Here is a 20,112-nt window from a genome sequence, read left to right on the forward strand (position 1 = left end):
ACAGACATGTAATCAGTAGAGCTAATCTGATTGATTGGCTCATGTAATCCTATAGGAGGCCCTGAGGGAAGAAAGAGCTCTTAAGTAGTTAGGAGTTCATGTGGGAGGATTAACCTAGTGAGAAGACCAAGGTTGTGTCCAAGGCTGATGAAAACAAACAAAGGTGAAATGACCTGAATAAAAGGGGTGCAGATGAGAAAATATGTATGAACTCATTCACACATTCAATAAATGATTATTTATTGAATGCTGCTCTTCGCGAGTTGGTAATAGAAGTTGACCTCCTAGAATTTGTACTTGACACCAAACATCTCAAACTTTAAGAGTTTGAGAATCGCCATTTCTTTTTTAAAAAAATATATTTTATTGATTTTTTACAGAGAGGAAGGGAGAGGGATAGAGAGTTAGAAACATCAATGAGAGTGAAACATTGATCAGCTGCCTCCTGCACACTCCCTACTGGGAATGTGCCCACAACCAAGGTACATTCCCTTTACCAGAATCGAACCTGGGACCCTTGAGTCCACAGGCTGATGCTCTATCCACTGAGCCAAACCAGTTAGGGCGAGAATCGTCATTTCTAAGGAGCTCCAGGAAAATGATGATGATACCAGTACTTGGGCCACACTCTTAAGTATCAATCAAGTTCCCTCTAAAGAGATCATTATAATCTAATATGACAGTTGCCATGATGGAGGCAAGTCCAAAGTGCCTTGGGAACACAGGAGTGGAGATGTTGGCAGCAGGTATCTCCTTGGGCCTAGAGAGTGGGGTGTGTGCATGGCATGGTACATGAGTCTGAAATCATAGGCTGCAACCATAGAATGGAGGGCCTTGAATGTGGGAGCAGAAAGGAATTCAGAACTTGCTTATGAACTTTTATTATCACTGCTCCTGAGCATGATTTTCTTTTTTTATCAATAGTTATGGGTGGTGAGGCTAATAACGATAATAACTGGTAATTATTGAGCACTCGTAATGAGTCCACCCTGTACTAAACATGTTCCATTATTATTAGCTCATTTGATCTTCACAAGCATCCTATGAAATAGGTGCTCTTATTATCATTCTTTTTAGAATTAAAGGCTTAGAGAGGAAATCTGGGTTACTTAGACGTAAATCTTATCCACCCCAGGGCAGCTATCATCCCAATTAATTTAGTGTGAAATAAAGAAAGGCTCCATGATCATACATTTTCTATTCTCTCTCCTATCACTTTTGTATCTTGTATGTACTTCTGTTATCACACTAAAAAATAATTTGTTTGCCTGTATCTCCCACCATGCTGTGTTTTATTCATATTTATTCCCAAGTGTCTAGGATGTAGTAGGTGTTTGGTGAATGATCCTCCTACTCTCTTTCATGCCTCCTTCCTCAAGCTGTTTCTCCCACATTAAATGTTCTCTCACAATCTCTGCATCTAAAATCTCAGTCCAAGAACTTCAAATGCCATCTCCTCGATGATGCTTTTTCTGGTTCTTCCTCTGCAGACTTCGAGGGGAAACAGGCGCTTCCTTCCTGGCAGTTTCATAGCCTTTTTCTGTACTTCTGCTATTTGTATATGCTGTTATTTGTGTGCTCTTACATCACTGCTTGACTGTAAAACTCCTCATAGGTGTAATCAGCCCCTGTGGTGTGGTTATCAATCAAGTGGTTACATTTTGGGGCCAGACTGAACTGGGACTTTTTAGGCTAGTTTTGCTTTTAGTTTAGCTGGTTTTGGTTTCTGTTTGCTTGTTACAGCTTCTCTGCTCATTGACTTAATACATGGAAGCCACTGTTGTTATCATTTGCATTCTACCGACACCATACTTTCTCCCCAAATTAGAAGCTAATAATATTTTAGAATTAATGAGTGAATAAGTGATTGTTCAACTGTTTTATGAGGCTCACCCCCTCTGCATTATTATAAGCAGTTTTATTATATTTCCCTCTACTTTCTCCCAAATTATGTACATGATATGTCTTTATTAAATATTTTCATCTAGTATAGCAACCTTCCCATTAGCAACCTGGAAGCTTGAATTTGCTTCTAACAAAATACAGCTATTCATGAAAATATTTTCAATTCCTATTTTGTGAGTGCTGAAAGTGCAAAACTATAACTTTATTAAAATTGCTTCTTTAAAGGGGAAATTCACATATCAGAATGTATCTGGTCCACCCCATCTATCATGCAGTTGCATAACAGAATGTTGATAATGTACAAATGGCTTATGGCAAAGATAAATTAGACCATTCAAATGTAAAAAGCAGCAACCCTTCAAAGGATGATGATAAAAGCTCAATGAGGCATTTAAAACATTTAGTGAATAGAAGCGCTTAACAACCAATTAGAATAAAATATTTCAATAAGTTCTCCATAAGTGGTCTATAAAATATACATGTAACCAGAAACATCCATGGTAAACATATCTGCTTGTCTGCTACATTCTTTATTACCCACTCCACAGTGTTGTTTTCTGCAATTCTGCCTGCATACCACAGGCTCTGAAAATGCCTCTAAAATTTCTCACAGGGACAAGGCCCTTGAGTTTTATTTATTTTAATAATATAAATCCACTATTTTCACAATAAAGTCAAAGTAGCTGCATTGCAGAATATTTTAGAAATAATAAAATCAGTGCCATGCAAGCAAACGTTTAGGCTATATGCAGTCACTTGTCATATACAATTCACTAATCCATTCATTCTTTCAGCACATACATTGAGCACCTGCCATGCTAAAGCTTTGGAGAACAAAGTAGACCTTATCCCTAAGCCCATGGGTGTGTGTAGTGTGGAAGACAGATGGTCTGTAAGCAATCACAGGGTCCCTCAATTAATCATTAAATTCTCATAAACTGTGGTGTCACACACACACAAAAAAGGACAGAGTTTCCTGTGACAATAAGTCTGGAGGGAAGGTCAAGGAAAAGTTTGTTTAAGCAGAGCCCTGAAGGATGGGTAAGAATCAGATCATGAGTAAGAGAATTTGCTATACAGACGGATTATGATGATTAGTGACCCTTGGTTCTCCTGAACAGCTGAAATTATTCCTCAGTTTCACCACCTATTAAGTGGTGATACCAACATACCACCTATTAAGGGGTGATATTTACCCCTTAGGATTATTTTGAGGATTGTATGACATGTAACATGCTTAGTACAGTGTTTGGTACTCACTACATATTGGCTGTTGCTTTTGTTGTTGTTTTACTAGCTATTTTATCGTCAATGCAATGGGATAGCACTGAAAGCAAGGTAAGCAGATTTAAGAAAGAAAATTAATATCAAGAAATGAGAAAGGTCTGAGATTGTTTCCCTTACTTGCCAGTTATCCTGTTAGCCTGCTATGCCATCATGGATGCTGGCAGAAGATGTGAGACACCTGGATTAGAAACTTTGTTATTCAGAATAATAGTTGTAGGCTGAGTATTAGCATTTAACCATTTGACTGAGCCCCAGTTCCCACAGGGCAGGACAAGGAAGGCCAGGTGATGCCAGTTGATGGAGTGGATTGCATTACAGGAGAGGAACTCCAAGCCTAGGGAACTTGAATCTTTTGTAACAAGCAATAAACTGCCTGGCAATTTTTTTAAAAAGTCTTTCTTTTCTTTTTTTCAATATATTTTATTGATTTTTTACAGAGAGGAAGGGAGAGGGGTAGAAAGTTAGAAACATCGATGAGAAACATCTATCAGCTGCCTCCTGCACACCCCCTACTGGGGATGTGCCCGCAACCAAGGTACATACCCTTGACTGGAATCGAACCTGGGACCCTTCAGTCCGCAGGCCGACGCTCTATCCACTGAGCCAAACCAGTCAGGGTAAGACTTTATTTTTATTGTGCTGGATAGTAAACAAAAGTACTCTTTGCTACAGAAACAATATCTCTATCTTCCCAGTTGTTCACTATACAAATATCCTTGAGAAGACCAGAACAAAGGCAGTCATTGTTTTAGCAAGATGTGTAGAGATACAAGACTTAGAAAATTGTCTTCTAAGAATTTTATGATCAGTTCTGAATTCTTTAATAAGATCACTCTGGCAGCTGTTGAACTCATAAGTATTTATATAATTTTATATCCTTAACTTCATTTTATATATCATAAGCATTTTTTTCAAACTGCCCATCATCTTTGTAATTTTTAGTGATTGCACAGTATATCAATTACATGATCCAGCATAATTTATTTAGCAATTCTAATACAGGGGAATTACTTTGCTTCTAATTTTTGGAAATTATCAAGGGACGCTTATTTTAAGGCATGGTTTGGTTGAAAATGTGAAGCAACTACATTCTTTGCTGAAGTAACAATATAAATGACTTAGGAAGTACTAGTATTGTGAGGCTAGACGCTGATGTGCCAATTTGCCTAAGCCTGCAGTTCCCAATAAGAGATTATACTAATAATGGAACATCTTCAACCATAGAGCAAAGGTTTATAATATATTTTAATAAAATGCTCAACATATATATATAATGGATTTTACTTCCACTAGAAACAATTTCTAAGACTAAGAATCAATGAGTACTACTTATAAAACCATAAGAACTTTCTTCTATGGAATTTTTTACCCTGAGAGGGTAACAGGAACAACAGAGTATTATATCAGATGAAATTTAAAATGGGCTTTTTCCAACTCATTTTAAAAATCAATGCTTTGATCAATATTCATATTTTTTATTAGAAAGTAAACTTCATATTTTTAATTATTAGAAAGTTTACCGTATTTCATTAGTTAGAATGACCAATCATCAAATTTAAAACTCTGTGTACTGCTAAGGAAATTCATTAAAAGGATGAATGAATTGCTCATGGGTATAAAATTAAATCAATTCCCATTATTGACTATCTTCCATGTTAAAGGAGCTGTGCTTGGTACTAGTAGGAATAAGAAGCCAGCGACACATTTCCCATCCAGAAATAGCTTTCATTATAGTAGTTGAAGTAGAGATGCAATTTGTTATGTGGGAAGTGTTATGATAATGGTAACAAGTGCAATGGAAAGTAAGAAATGTGCGTGTCATCCTGATTGTGAGGACAAGAAAAAGTTGCATAGAAGATGGGGTTCTTGAATCACTGCCTCTCAGGAACATCACAGCTCATCTTGTGTATTACCTACTTGGAGCTTTAAGGCCTTTTTCAATGTCTCTCCTAGTTCCCCAGACCCTGCTTTACTACCCTCAGGGGAAGGAAACTCAGTCTCTCCACGCAGTCCAATCTGCCTTCCAATACTCCTGGTGATTAGAAAGGGCTTCTTCAGGAGGCATTCCTGTTTGACTCTATAACCTTGCCTATTGGTTATAGTGCTACCCTCTGGAACCATGCAAGAAAAGTGCACTGCCCGTTTCATAGGAGGGTATTGCACAGGCTTATAATTTGTTTAGAGCCTTCTCCTCTCCAGATTAAATGTGGCCAGTGCCTTCTACAGCTCATGTGGCATAATTTAAAAACAGTCATCATCCCGGTCCTCTTTAGATTGAAGAGTTCATTTTGTCGCTGTCTCTTGTAACTGTGGTTTCCAAATCTAAAACAGTACTCCTAATGTGGTCTGGTCGGTGGAAAATAGTGGAACAGGTCCCTCCCCTGCTCTTGATGAATGTAGCCTGAGACCAGTTTCTGTATTGGCATAACATTCTTGATGTATTCAGTGCAAGCTTGTCATCAAATGAACCCTCCAAACTGTAATTTTTCAATGAAGACTGGTGATTCATTGGTGGGTACTACAGAATGAAGATAATACGTATGGCAATCCCACCAGCAGTATACTAAGTAGGGTTTGTGGGTGCTATTGACTGCTAATTGGCTGATGAGGGAATTGGGAAATTGATGTATAGAGAATTGATGTATGAGCCTTCTAATTTTTTAAACTCTTTGCACATCTTAAGAAAGGCAAAGAAAAAAGCTACCATAGATTTAAAAGTTTATGCACTTTCAAATTCTCTCACTTGCATTTTTAAAAAATAAATATATTTTTATTGATTTCAGAGAAGAAGGGAGAGGGGGAGAGAGATAGAAACATCAACGATGAGAGAGAATCATTGATCTGCTGCCTGCATGCCCCCTGCTGGGGAGCCCACATGTGCCCTTGACTGAAATCCAACCTGGGACCCTTCAATCTACAGGCTGACACTCTATCCAATGAGCTAAACCAGCTAGGGCTCACTTGCATCTTGACTTGTAACTTGTATGCAGTTTAGTTGCTAAGAGATAGTCATTTTCAATAATGAGGATAAATATTCAGTTTCCTTCATTTGGAAACGTGTCATTAATATCCAATGTCAAAGCATTTTAGTGTTTTGATACTTTCTTTACATTGATATTTTATGTTTAATATTTTTCTTAGATTGATAGTCCAATGAACATGAATGTGAAATATTAACAAGCATTGCATAGCCTTAAAGACTTAAAAACAAAAACAAAAAACAACATTGCTTATTCCTGGAAATTAAGCCCTGAGGCAAGCATTTATTCACACAGAAAGGGTGCCTAGTTTCACTTCACTGACCAAATTAAAATCTACATTAAGAGACTGAGAAAGCATTACACTTTATCATGCTGCGTTTCCATGTCCAGATTTTTAGCTCTGGTAATAAGCGAAAGCTTAGCTGAACCCATAACCACATGGCTACCTTGGACATATTCAACGAAGGGAGAATACCAGAAAAGATTATTCTTATTTGGACATATAAGAAGAGTGAAGAGTGGAGGAGAAATGAACAATTTGCGTTATACTAGTTTCACTTACTTTTCTATGGTGACCATTGTGACGAGGATTCATACTCCAGATGTTAAGTGAAACAATTTCCCTTTTGCTACACATCTGGAATTTTTTTATGACACTCATTCAAACTAATAGATTTTACCAAGCCAAGCAACCCATATTTATTTGAATGTTCCAGCTGTCTGCATGAAAATCAATAAGGCAACTAAATTGTAGAATAAGAGCATTTTTTTTTATTAGAAATAGAACGCAATGGCATGATAGGAGGCACAGGTCTCCATTTTTAAATTTTATTTATTTATGTCTTGCCTTGATGTCTATGCTGGTTTGACATTTCTTCTAAAGAAAATTTCTCTGAGGACTAGCCTCTAGTATTTCTAAGACAGAAAGCTTTGGTATTCATACCCAGTCTTCTTAAGATCAGCTTCCTCTTATAGCCCCTTGGCTTTCTTTAACCCTTCTCTGTTTTATATATCTGGGGATTGTGAAGGCTCATTCTAAATTACAAAGTGACGATATTTTAATATTGCTTAACATTGCCTATGACCTCCTCTTTGCCTACAGAATATAATCCAAATTCCAGTGACCTAAGTTTCCCCTCTGTTTTGTGTTTAAGCTCTTTAATGTCTTTGGTAACTGTTGACCAAACTCTCCTTGAAATTCTCTCTCTGCTTCCATTGTTAGCTGACATTACCTCATATTTTCTTGGTTTTACTTCTACCTCTGCACTCATGCCTTCTTTGTTTTCTTTCCAGGTATAGCTGTCTCTGTGCATATTAGAATTTTGGTTATTTCCAGGTCTCCATCTCAGCTTTCAGTATTTTTCACTACAGTCTTTTTTCAGGAATACCATTTTTTTAAATGGACTTAAACTATGTTCACTCCAAATGTATTTTTTATACCAGAACTCTCTACCAAAATTGATCTTTGATAGCCAACTATCTTATGAGATATCTCTACCTTAATGTCAGACAAGTTCCTCAAACTCAACATACACAGTGTTAACATTATTATATTCTTCCCAAATAATAATATTGTTCTCATATATTTTTCTCAGTTTGAAGTAGCATTATTGGCCCAATCACCCCATCCAGAAATATGGAAGTTGTCCTAAATTACTCACTCATCCTGATATGCAATTAACAAATCCTATAGATTTTATTTTCTTGATACTTTATTATATATTTTTATTTATTTCAGAGAGAAAGTGAGAGGGAGAGACAGATAGAAACATCAATGATGAGAGAGAATCATTGATTGGCTGCCTCCTGCACACCCCGACTGGGGACTGAGCCTGCAATCGGGGCATGTGCCCTGGCCAGGAATTGAAGCATGACCTCCTGATTCATAGGTCAACGCTCAACAACTGAGCCATAGGCCAAGATCCTTGATATTTCTTAGCTCTAGCCATATTTTTTTTCCTTAGTTCCACTGGTTAGTTCAAGTTCAGGTCATTTGAACCAGTTTTAGACACATTATGACAAAATCATACTGCCTCCCTGGAAAGTAATTTCCACTTACTACTCCCCACACTTCATACTTTATAAAATTCCTTTCACATATGTTGCTTTATTTTTCCCTTCAGAGCAATCTGTGAGAAAGCACTATTCTCTATGTTATACTGATGACAAGAATAGAGATGTAGTGTTTGGCTTTTGAGGTTGCCATTTATCTAATTAGGAAGAGTAAGAAATCCCTAATGCAAGGCCAGCAACTCTCAAGCTCATACTTCTTCCCTATCACGGGATAGATGGACCCTGCTTATGATGGTTTGACTTACAATTATTCAACCTTACGATGGTATGAAAATGATACTCCTTCAGTAGAAACCATACATTGAATTTTGACCTTTTTCCAGGCAAATGATATACAATAATATAATTTATTTTGATGCTGGGCAGTGTCAGAGAGCCACAGTTCCCAGTCAGGCACATGGTCACAAGGATAAATAATGCTCTATAGCAGGGGTGGGCAACCCCTGGCACATGTGCCATACATGGCACACCAGTAACTTTTGCTGGCATGCAAACCCTCTCTTATAATCTTCCATTTACAATTTTTTTCTTAGTATTGACTTTTTTATTTTTCAGATAAATTCAGTGTAGGTGCATCTTAGATAAATAAGTAATGTTACATAACAAGTTATCTTAAAGACCATAGACATGGATTGACAAGAGAAGGGAAGAGCAATTTCTATGCCTCTGCCTTAGCTCTCCCTGCCTTCCTAGATAGGACCAGTGTTTTGGTTTCATCCACATACCCTTGTGAATCTTTGTTCTCAGTGATGAATTTTGTTAAGTCTCATAATAGGAGTAGCCTGACGGATGAAAGTAGTAGCTCGTGCATATCTCTGAAGGTCACGAAATATAAACCTGATGTAAAATCTCTGTCATCAGTGATGCAGCAGCAAAAGTCCCACTGATAATATCAAACGGAGTCATAAAGTTTTCTGTCGGACTATCAGTGTATATCTATATATTAAAAAATAAATGTATTTTTCATTATATACTGTGTTTTTGTTGCTCGAATGAATTTTATTTTTTCAAGGTTCTTCACATACATACACCTTACGAGATATCAAGTAGACGTAACATGTTCTCAAAAAATTAGGGTTGGCACGCAGAAGAATTTTGAATCAGAGATTTTGCTGGTTTTGGCACGCACTCACAAAAAGGTTGCCCACCCCTGCTCTATAGTATACTCATTGTGGTAGATGATTTTACCCAACTCTAGGCTAACATAGCGTTCTGAGTACACTTAAAGTAGGCTAGGCTAAGCTATGATGTTCAGTATGTTAGGTATATTAAATGCATTTTTGACTTAAAAATATTTTCAACTTATAGTGGGTTTATTGGGACATAACCCCATTGTGAGTGGATGAGCATCTGTACTGATTCCCATCAATAAAATATATGTGAAGGGCAGGAATAATTATTTTCTATTCAAACTGCAGAAAAAATCAAAACAAAGTAGGCAGGTAAGATGACTTATTTCAGGCCATTGAACTGTCATTAGGAGCACAGTGGGAAAAACTTCTAGACTTTTGCTCTTTTGTATATGCAACTCCGCTTCCCAGATGTTGTCAAAGAATAAAAACCAGAATGTGTTATCTTGAAAAAAATTTGTTTCCTGTGTGAAATGAAGGGCTACTTAGGACCATGTCAATTAAACGCCTCGAATCACAGCAGGTGTACAGATTCTCTCATGGTTGGTGCATTCCCTAGTTCTTGTCTGTGTTTTAAGTAAAATTCCTAACTAAAATAGACTTTCCTTTTTGAAGTAACTGCATTCATGGTGCTAGCTGTCACTTGATGTAAGCTATTATAGATTTAGTGTTTTACTTTCCTTAAAGAATTGTCTGTGTTGCATGACATTTTTGGATAGATGTTCATACAGCACCTCATTAGATGCAGCTTGTAGACTCCAAAAGTCAAGAAGAGTGATGTGCAGTCAGCCATCCGAAAGCAAAATGAATACAGGCAGGACTGTGTCTGCTGGATGGAAACAGTACATTTTGCTCCTGTGTTTCAGGCTTGGAGACCAGTCACATATCACTTGGTTCAAAGTCCAAAGCCCAAACTACTGGGATTTCTCGTTATTACTTTAAGCAAAAAAAATTTCATAGAGATTGGACCAGCACTTGTAGAGCACCTTCAGGGGCTTCCAGCCACTTAACAGTGATGAGCGGGATTTTTAGAATGGCCAATGTTTGGCTATCATGTTCATTACTGAACTGTTGTCACAGAAAAGAATATGAATAAGTGACAGTGGCATGGGACAGGGGAACCATGGGTTAGGAATTCGATTTGTGTTCTGGTCTCACCTTAAACATAATGCGGCCATGCAATGTAACCTCTCTAGGTCTCCCCTATGAGAAGACTCTGAGTCTCCCATGATATTCTTTAAGGATAAGGAGAGAATTAATATCTGGGTTAGACATTCACACAATGGAACTTTTTGTAACCCATGCAACCAGGACCAGTTATTAATTCATTGGTCAAAAATTGTATACAAGAATCATCATGCAGAGAGGGGAAAAAAATACTTGCATGCCTTAATTATTTCACTTTAACTTTAAAAAGTCCCATCCATGGGGACATTTGTAATACTGTGAACAATGAAGTTTAAAAAATTAAGATCATCAGAAATATGAAAATGTATTATAGTCACTAAAGAAGAATGTTATATTATAAAAATGTTAAATAAAAACTCAAAAAAATAACTATAGTGGCATAATAAAATCAATGTATGATGTTATTTAAAAGAAGAAACTGCCGAAACCGGTTTGGCTCAGTGGATAGAGCGTCGGCCTGCAGACTGAAAGGTCCCAGGTTCGATTCCGGTCAAGGGCATGTACCTGGGTTGCAGGCACATCCCCGGTGGGGGATGTGCAGGAGGCGGCTGGTCGATGTTTCTCTCTCATCGATGTTTCTGACTCTCTATCTCTCTCCCTTCCTCTCTGTAAAAAATCAATAAAATATATTAAAAAAAAATAAAATAAAAGAAGAAATGGAATTTCTCCCAATAAAGCTTCTCTAATTTTTTCTTTAGTTACCATGCTATTACTGTGTGTTAATTGAAGCTGTTTAAGCTAAAGCCACATTTCTGGCATCTTTGGCTATTGCATGAGAAATCTGGGGCAGTAAATTTGCTATAGTATATTTCTTCATATTTAGATCCATCTGTTTGTCCCAAAATGCATGATTTCTTCATTGTTCACACTTTTTTATTTTAAACAAATTCTCAGTAGTCTAAGTTACACATCATCTTTCTTAAATTATCAGAACTTTTCATTTGAGATCAGTTAATAGATTGTGTTCTTTATTATTTCTATACGTTAGGATCAGCATTTTTTCTAGCATTGTCAACCTCTAGCCATAGTTTTTCCATCATCTAAATTGTCCATCAATTGCTTTAAATGTTTGGTACAATGTATTGATTTAAAGGGTTGGACTTGGGTCCCATTTTTACGAAGTGCCTCTTCATTTTTCCTGCATAAAGTATGCAATTAATTTCATTTTGGATTTCTGTAAATTGTGATGAGAATTAAAAGTAAACTAAGTGAAGAGTTTCATTTTATAATTACTTCCTGATTTTTAGAGTTGTCTCTCTCACACCTGATTTGGCAGCAATGTTTATAACCACATACAATTATGAAGTCTTTCTAGATCAGTAAGTTTATTCTTGACATAAACAATTCTTTTTTACACACTTATATTTCATTTTGGTAATGTTTAATTAAATTACATAATTATAAAAATGACTACAATAGGAACAGACAGATTTGAGGACAATTACAACTGATTCTTAGTAAGCCTACAAGTCACATGGAAGCATTGAAAATATATGAGCCATGAGCATTCTACTTGCTATAGTCATTGGTCAGCTGTCACTGAGGGGATGGAGAGCTGTCAATAGTGAAACATGTGAACTAACTATTAAACTTGAGGAAGACCTATGATGATTTGTTACATAATGCACAGTCCTTTTCTCTTATTATAATTAATAACTTGCATGAAAATGTAAAAAGCATGTTATATTTTAAGATGATACAATACTAGATGAGATGTTTTACAAAGACTAGCACATATTAGATGCTCAATAAATACTTATTGAGTTGAATTGATGATGCAATGTTAGCTTACCAAACTGTAAAATGAGATCGAAATCAATACCATTAAATTTGACAAGGGTAGATATTAATAACTATATTGAGTTGCCAAAAATCCAGTGTACCGGTATTTGATAGATTTGATTTTAAATCATTTGATGTCAAAAATATACAAGTTTAGGTTGACCCTAACAATTCAGCAAATTTTAAAGTCCATGTTATCCTGGGCTGCTCTGGCAGGAGTATGTAATTCAGAGGAAAGAAAGTCAGCATCTCATTGCACTCAGCCCTGCTCTGAACACATCTGGAACTCTGAATGTATTTCTAGGTTCTGCAATTTAAGTAGAAGTCAGAAGAAAAATTTAAGAGTGTATAAGAAAAGATAGCTAGTAATCTTAAAACTGTCTCACAATGTAAGAAGCAAAAGTGTTAGAAGTGTTTATTTGAGGAGTAAAATATGCAAAAGAGGAAGACCAAGTATGAGATGGATAGATTCCATAAAAGAATTTAGAGGCCTGCGTCTGTCTACACAGGACTCTACTGGTCTCTGGCTCAATTTTATTCAATGACAGCATGATTTAGAAAGGCAATGGCGCTGTTACTTCTCTCTGAGCCTTAAAAAGCTCTTGGTAAATGCCCAGCCAGCGTAGTTCAGTGGTTGAGCATCATCCTATGCACCAGGAGGTTGCAGTTTGGTTCCCAGTCAGAGCACATGCCTTGGTTGCAGGCTTGATCCCCAGTGGGGGTGTGCAGGAGGCAGCATCAGGGATTCTTTCTCATCATTGATGTTTCTATCTCTTCCTCTCCCTTCCTCTTTGAAATCAATAAAAATACATACTTTTTAAAAAGTCTTGGTAAAATTTGCCTCCACCGTTACCTGATTTGACAACTCAGCCTAGCTACTTAAATAGAGTTGGTACCACAGGTTTTCTACCAGGGGACAGGGACTTCTTGCCCAGCATCAGTGCTATGACAGGATGCCGAGCCTTCCTCATTCTCATGTGACTCACCCACCATTCATTGTCACTTAAATCCTCATAAATGCCCATGGCTTACCAATGAGGTGGTGTGAATAGGACAGAGAAATTCCTTTATTAAATGGCCTTCATTTAAAAAAAAAAATAAAAGACCTTCTAAAGCCACCGACATGTAAGTTGGACATACAGCATGAAAATATGGGTGGTATTTTATGGAAAAACAAACAGTTAGTAATCTTTAGTGAGAGTTCAGCATTTTCTAACTGAATGTGTTGGTTCATCTGCGTGGAAAAATCCCTATCACTTCCTCTGAAAGCACACACAACTCGTAGGAAACACAAGCACATAAGGAAATGGTTGTGATTCCTAGCCCGGGATGTTACTATGCATGTGTGAAAAAGGTGAATTGGGCTACAGAGCAGCATGTGAGCTGGGCTGAAGAGACATTTGACAGTGTCTAGAAAAACAGTAGATATAGGAGGAGGATGGCCATTTGTGAATAGGGTTGTGTTTGTTTTTTTAAGACAAAGGATTTTCCAAGCACTTAGCTGTCCTTTAGGCTTTAAGTTTTAGCTGTGTTTTTCTCCCTTGGTTCTTTCCACTCGTTTTCAGAATTCCATCCAGTCAGCCTCTTTGCCGAAGGAGGTGAAAGAGCCAGGTAGCGGTTACTTATAATTTCTTAGTCTTGGTAGAACTAGCAACATGCTGTCTGTGTAGCCAGTAATATGGAAAGAATAGAACCTGCATGGTCCCAAGGGAAAGATATTTGGTATTTTTAAAAAATACAAGTTATTATCACCATCTGTTTGCTCCTAATACCCACTGCCTGTATTCCTCATGAAAGTACTGCTTAAACTTTATTGTCAGGAAACAAAAATTACCTTACGTCCAAAGGTCTTGACCATCAGATAAATCACTGTAATTGTTTTAGTAGAGTAAAAGGGTAATTACATGTTATAAAAGTCTCTGTTTGTTTCAAATTTACATGGTAAGAGAAACGGCTAACTTCACATGAGTAATATAAAAGGAGTCAAATTCTCTGAGCACTTCATGGCACCTTTTGCATTTAATAGCATCATTAAAACTTTAAGAGGAACATTGTTGAAATAACTTAGTGCAGAATAATAGAGTAGTTAAAGGTAGTGATAAGTGAGATTACTGAATATTTCATTGTTTTAATTATGTAGTCTAAGCTAATGGTGAGGAAGTTATCAGGGATTCCAATTACTCATTAATCTTGTTTAGTGAGCAGCATTGATCTTTACATAAGAACTGGTGGTACTTTCCAAACCAGTGGAAGATAAATGGTAAAGGAAAGGATTAAACAGTTTAAACAAAAGAAGTACAATTCGCATAAGCATATAGAAAAAAATGATCATTCTCACTAATAAATAAATACTCATATCAGAAATATCATTCCTACCAATTAAATTATCAACTTTTTTTAAATGTTAATGTCAATACTTGTAAGACTGTGGTGTAACTGGTGTGGGGGGATATATATATGGCAAAAAATGGTATAAAGTTTTTTAAAAGTAATTAATAACATAAATCAAGAACATAAATGTTTTATTTTATTTTGGTGAAAACATTCAAAAGAAATTGTAAAATATGAAAAAGTCATTGATATCAATATGTTTATAATATTAAAACAATGGAAATAACCCATTCCCTAACCATTAAATTATATCTTTATAGGAAGTAACATTATATAACACCAAAATAATAATTATGGAGAGCCTATCAGAAATCCTTAAATTATAATGTAAGGGGGAATGTAGGATATGTGGTTCTATATGTTCTGTGTGTGTATAAAACTATATGAGACACATGGAGTCCATAGCATAGAGTGGAAAGTACACATAATTGGGAACAAGATTAGCTTCCGTTTTAATTCTGGCTCCATGTGTGCAAGCTGTTGACCTCTGATAAGTTACTCATACCTATCTTGTAGGACAGCTAAAAGAATGAAATTAGCTAAGTCTGTAAGGTCTGAGACAAGTTAACAGAATTATGGGTTAATTTTTTTCTTATTTTGATTTCTATTCATTCCATAATGTTGTTTTCACAGTAGAAAATACATTTAAATTTAATATTGATCACCAAAGCTATACTCAAAAGTATACCCCTTGTAGTAGTGACTATATGGTTAACTGGAATGATCTAAATAATAATTTAATAATTTTTACTTAGCCAAACATCTCAAATTACACATGGCTAAATCATATTAGTTTATTTAACAAACATTTACATAGCTTTTACTACCATGTAACAGACATTGTTCAAAACACTTAATTCATTGAATCATTATAATAACCCCATGAGAAAGGTACTATTATATCCCAGTCTTACAGATGAGAAACTCACATTCAGGGAGCTTTCAGTAACTTGCCCAAGGTGACATTAGGATATATGGAGGAGCTGGGATTTGAACTCAGGCCATGCTTATTTACATGGTCCAGCTCCTGAACGTTATGCTACTTTTCAACTGGTCCAGTAAATATGTTGAGAGATGCCAGAAAAAAAGGATGCAATCCTTGCCCTGCAGAAGAGCTGTTTAGGTACAGACCCAAAGTTCTGCTCCCTCAACTCAGGTAAATGCCATTCACGTCACAACTACATGCTATTCACCGAGAGCCACCTTTTCTCAGCCCAAATGACCAAGGTTCTAAATGAAAATCTGCAGTCTACAGCTTGCTTTTCTATGTCAGTCAGTGTTTCAGAGCACATGCTATAAAATCCAAGAGCTGTGTGAAGGAGTGTCAAGTTCTGCAAAGATTTGACTCGAGTTTCTCTTTTTATGTATATTTGTATATAAACGTCTTCATGTACGACATGTACTAGTATATGTAACTAATATTACAGCTAAAATATTAAACTAATACTACAAATTAAAATTATAACACATAGGCACATAATGCATCATTTTATTGCTGTTGGATTTTCATTGTGCATATCTCAGATAAAAGCATCCCTTTATCTCCAATTGAAGAATTCTGAGATATTAAGGCAGGTTCTTACAAACCTGTGAAATTGTTATCATTTGGGAGGTGGTATAATATGATGGTTAAGAATAATGGCTCTAGAATCAAATAGTCTAGATGCCATTTCATGCACAGGTATTTACCAAATGACTTTGGGTAAGCTTTTAAATATCTCTGTATTTTATTTTCTTCATATGTTCAATGTGACAGTACACACCTCATAAGGTTGTGAGATATAAAAGATATAAACACATGAACTTAGAAAATATAAGTGTTCACTAAATGTGAGATATTAGAATTGTTTTTGCAACCATTTATCTATAAAATCAGTCTTTGCTTGCTACCATACAACCAAAACAAAACATGGAATTTTATTAAACTCTAAGGTTGATATGCAACTAAAAATTCCATTTTTCAAGTTGTTGTGTTTATCCAACAGCTGAATTATTATTGAATTATACAAGTAAGTGTTGCAAATTTGAACTAATAAGTTTATGTTAGTTAAAGTCTACCCCAATTTGCAAATTTTCTCTTTTTAATTTTTTGCTTGGGGAAAAAAATATGTTCTGCATTAAAAAATAATAATAATAATACATTGCATCATAATGAAATTTGTTTTTGTGCTCTGTTTTGTCTTATTCCAAGGAGAAAAAAATTGCCTTTTCTAAATGTTTGTTTCTTTTCATGTCTACCTATGATTTAAAGCCTACTATTGAATAATACACATTGAAATCAAATTATATGGAAATAGTAACCCCTTATCTGGGAGAATGTTGTATTTGGGGGGATTCTAATTATCACCAAAAGAGCAGCAATTTAATCTCTAATATATTTCTTTCAATATCAGTTCTTTTCTTGGCAATAGGATTGATTTGAATGTGTGAAGTCATTTTAAATAAATGATCTATCTTTGTTTTTCTTTCTTTTCTTGTAGTCATTCCCAACACAGCACTGCAACCCGCCAGCCTTCGGTGACTCTCCAACGGGCCATCTCACTGGAAGGGTAAGATAAGAGTAATACGCAGCCTTCTCTTAAACTAAACTGTGCACCCTCATCACTTTGAGCACAAAGAAAGTCCTCCTTTTTTCCTTTTCTCCCTTCCTCCTTCCCTCCTCTCTCCCTCTCTCTCTCTCTCTCTCTCATCAAAGATCAATGAATCTTATGTGATATACCAAACACCGTGCTATGTAATAGATTTAACAAGTAAATAAGATCTCTTCTTTCTCTCCAGAGGGCTCATTGTCTAATAGGAGTGACAGAAATACTAACACATACTTATATACAGCGTAAGCATCTCACAGGAGATACATATAAGGGCCTAATGGAGATTCAGGAAGGATATCTGGCTGAGAATGTGTATGAGAGAGGGAGGGAGGAGCAGGTCAGGGTGGTTTCAGAGAAGATATAACTCTCCAGAAGTGAGACATCTGTGGAAATTTGCCTGACAGACATTAGAAAGAAGGGTGTTGTCCGGCTGGTGTGGTTCAATGGTTGAGCATCAAACCATGAGCCAAGAGGTCACCAATTTGATTCCCAGTCAGGACACATGCCCAGATTATGGGCTCAATCCCCAACAGGAGGCATGCAGGAGGCAGCTGATCAATGATTCTCATGGGTATTTCTATCTATCCCTCTCCCTTCCTCTCCAAGAATCAATAAAAATAAAAGAAAGGAAGAAGGGTGCTCTAAGCAGAAGAAAGAGCATGTGCATAAACATGACCACATAAACAACCATGTGGTGTGAAAAGGCATTGAGTGATTCAGTGCTGAGGCACTGGGTGTGTGAGGCAATGGAAATGAGAATGGAGATATTGGCTGGGTGGGCTTACATATAGAGGATTTAGTATTTTGTATTTCTAATTTCCCCAACCAGATAAAAGCTGGAGGGCCTGGGGGTCGGGGGGGGGGGGTAGGGGTAAGGGGCAAATATTTCTTTCCACTTGCTTTATAATCTCAACTGGTTTAATTAAGAATATTTAATCAGTTAATGTATAAAATTATTTTATTTTGGCAATATCTGTTACCAGCTATGCTTTGTTTAACCCTGTTTCCCAATTAGTCTTCCTTAGTGGCATTTCAATGCATATCTCTAACTTATTATGTATTAGTCCTTTCCACTTTAAAGTTTTATGTTTTATCAGACCTCTTTCCCTCCTTCCAACATAATTAAGTCTTGGGTTTCACCAAAATGTTCTAGAATTGACAGAGGTGTTTTCTTCTTCTTCTTTCTTCTTCTTCCTCTTCTTCTTTTTCTTTCTCTCTCTCTCTCTCTCTCTCTCTCTCTCTCTCTCTCTCTCTCTCTCTCTCTCTCTCTCTCTCATCTCCCTCCCTCCCTCCCTCATCTCATACCACCTTCTAGAACAGCAATTTCAGCGCTTCTCCTCTCATGAAACACATAAATGAAATACTAAACTTCTGCAGCACACCAAAAATATTATTATATTTTTTGCCACTCTGACAAAAGAAATAGGTACAATTTTGATTAATTCATACTGAATGGCTATTGTTGTGTTGGCTGTTGTCTTTGTTTGTTTGTTTGTTTGTTTGTTTGTTTTTATAATCTAAGGCAGTGGTTCCCATCCTGTGGGTCATGACCCCTTTGGCGGTCGGACGACCCTTTCACAGGGGTCTCCTAAGACCATCCTGCATATCAGATATTTACATTACAATTCATAACAGTAGCAACATTACAGTTATGAAGTAGCAACGAAAATAATTTTATGGTTGGGTCACAACATGAGAAACTATAGGTAAAGGGCCAGAAGGTTGAGAACCACTGCTCTAAGGGGAAAAGAGGTTAGTGCCCCTGACTAAATAGTCAAATATTGCATATTTTAAAAATTCTTGCAACACACTGGTTGAAAATCTCTGCTCTAGATCTTTCTTTCTCTTAGATTTATCCTTGGTAGTATTGGGCCAAAAAGAAGAAAAAGAGAAATGGCATTTCCTTACCATTCTGCTGTGGCTGTCTCCTTTCTGTTTATCTCTGTGATGAAGTCTGGGAAGGTGGAGAACCAAACAGGCACTGATGCTGAGACTCAAACAACTCCTCCAACCTGTGGTTGTTGCCCTGAGAGACTCAGCCGTCTCTTCCACAAAACCCCCAATGGTAGCACACTGTAGTCTGATGGGCTCACCACTTCATCCAAGCTGCAGCAATCCCTCACAGCCCAGAGTCCTCCTCTCTCATCTGTCCTCAGCAGCTTCAGGTGTGAGGCTTGCAAGCATGAGCAGCATCCCTCGTTCCTACTCCTCAGGTGGAACTTAGCAGACAGTCCTTGCCTCCTCTCTCCCTGGCTGACTGCATCTTCTCTCTCCTCGGGTTCTTTTTCAACCTCAGTAGTGCTAGAGTCTTTTTCACTGCTAGGGTTCAGGAATCTGGAGAAGGGGCTGTGACATAAATGAATAGAGACTAGACATGAAATATAAATTTGGGAGGCATCGGGGAGCCATGGGAGGCTCCACTTTCTAGTGAAGTGGGCTCTCCAAATGTCCAGACCCACAGCTTTTTATTACCACATTTTGCCCTTTAGCAAAGCAGATCTACACTAATAAAAGACAAAGATGCTAATTGACGGTGCCTTCACTATGCCCTAAGCCACACCCACCAGCCAATCAGAGCGACTATATGCAAATTAACCCACCAAGATGGCAGCCAGGAGCTGGAGCAAGCAGGAGGCTTGGTTGCCCGGGCGATGGAGGAAGCTAAGCTTCCCGCCTGCCTGAGCCAGCTGTGGCCTCTGCTCATGGCAACAAAGTTTCAATTATAGAAGACAAATAAATCCCAGATACCTGCTTTAGCCAGTCTCCACTGGGAGCTTGGGTGGC

The 20,112-nt window shown here is 37.0% G+C and overlaps 1 protein-coding gene across 10 annotated transcripts in view; it reads left to right on the forward strand.

The window, feature by feature from the left end:
- The window catches only part of DLG2 (discs large MAGUK scaffold protein 2), a 1,392,511-nt gene that overhangs the window by 974,564 nt on the left and 397,835 nt on the right, over window positions 1-20,112 (forward strand). For all 10 annotated transcript variants that reach the window (XR_004970363.1, XM_036324800.1, XM_036324794.1 and 7 more), the window contains one exon: window positions 17,218-17,286. Coding sequence is in view for 9 of the 10 variants with exons in the window: in XM_036324800.1 (XP_036180693.1) it covers window positions 17,218-17,286 (69 nt within the window). In the remaining variant the exon portion in view is untranslated. The remainder of the gene's footprint in view (window positions 1-17,217; window positions 17,287-20,112) is intronic.

This window comes from Myotis myotis, unplaced genomic scaffold, assembly GCF_014108235.1.
Source record: "Myotis myotis isolate mMyoMyo1 unplaced genomic scaffold, mMyoMyo1.p scaffold_m19_p_10, whole genome shotgun sequence".
Taxonomy (NCBI): Eukaryota; Metazoa; Chordata; class Mammalia; order Chiroptera; family Vespertilionidae; genus Myotis; species Myotis myotis.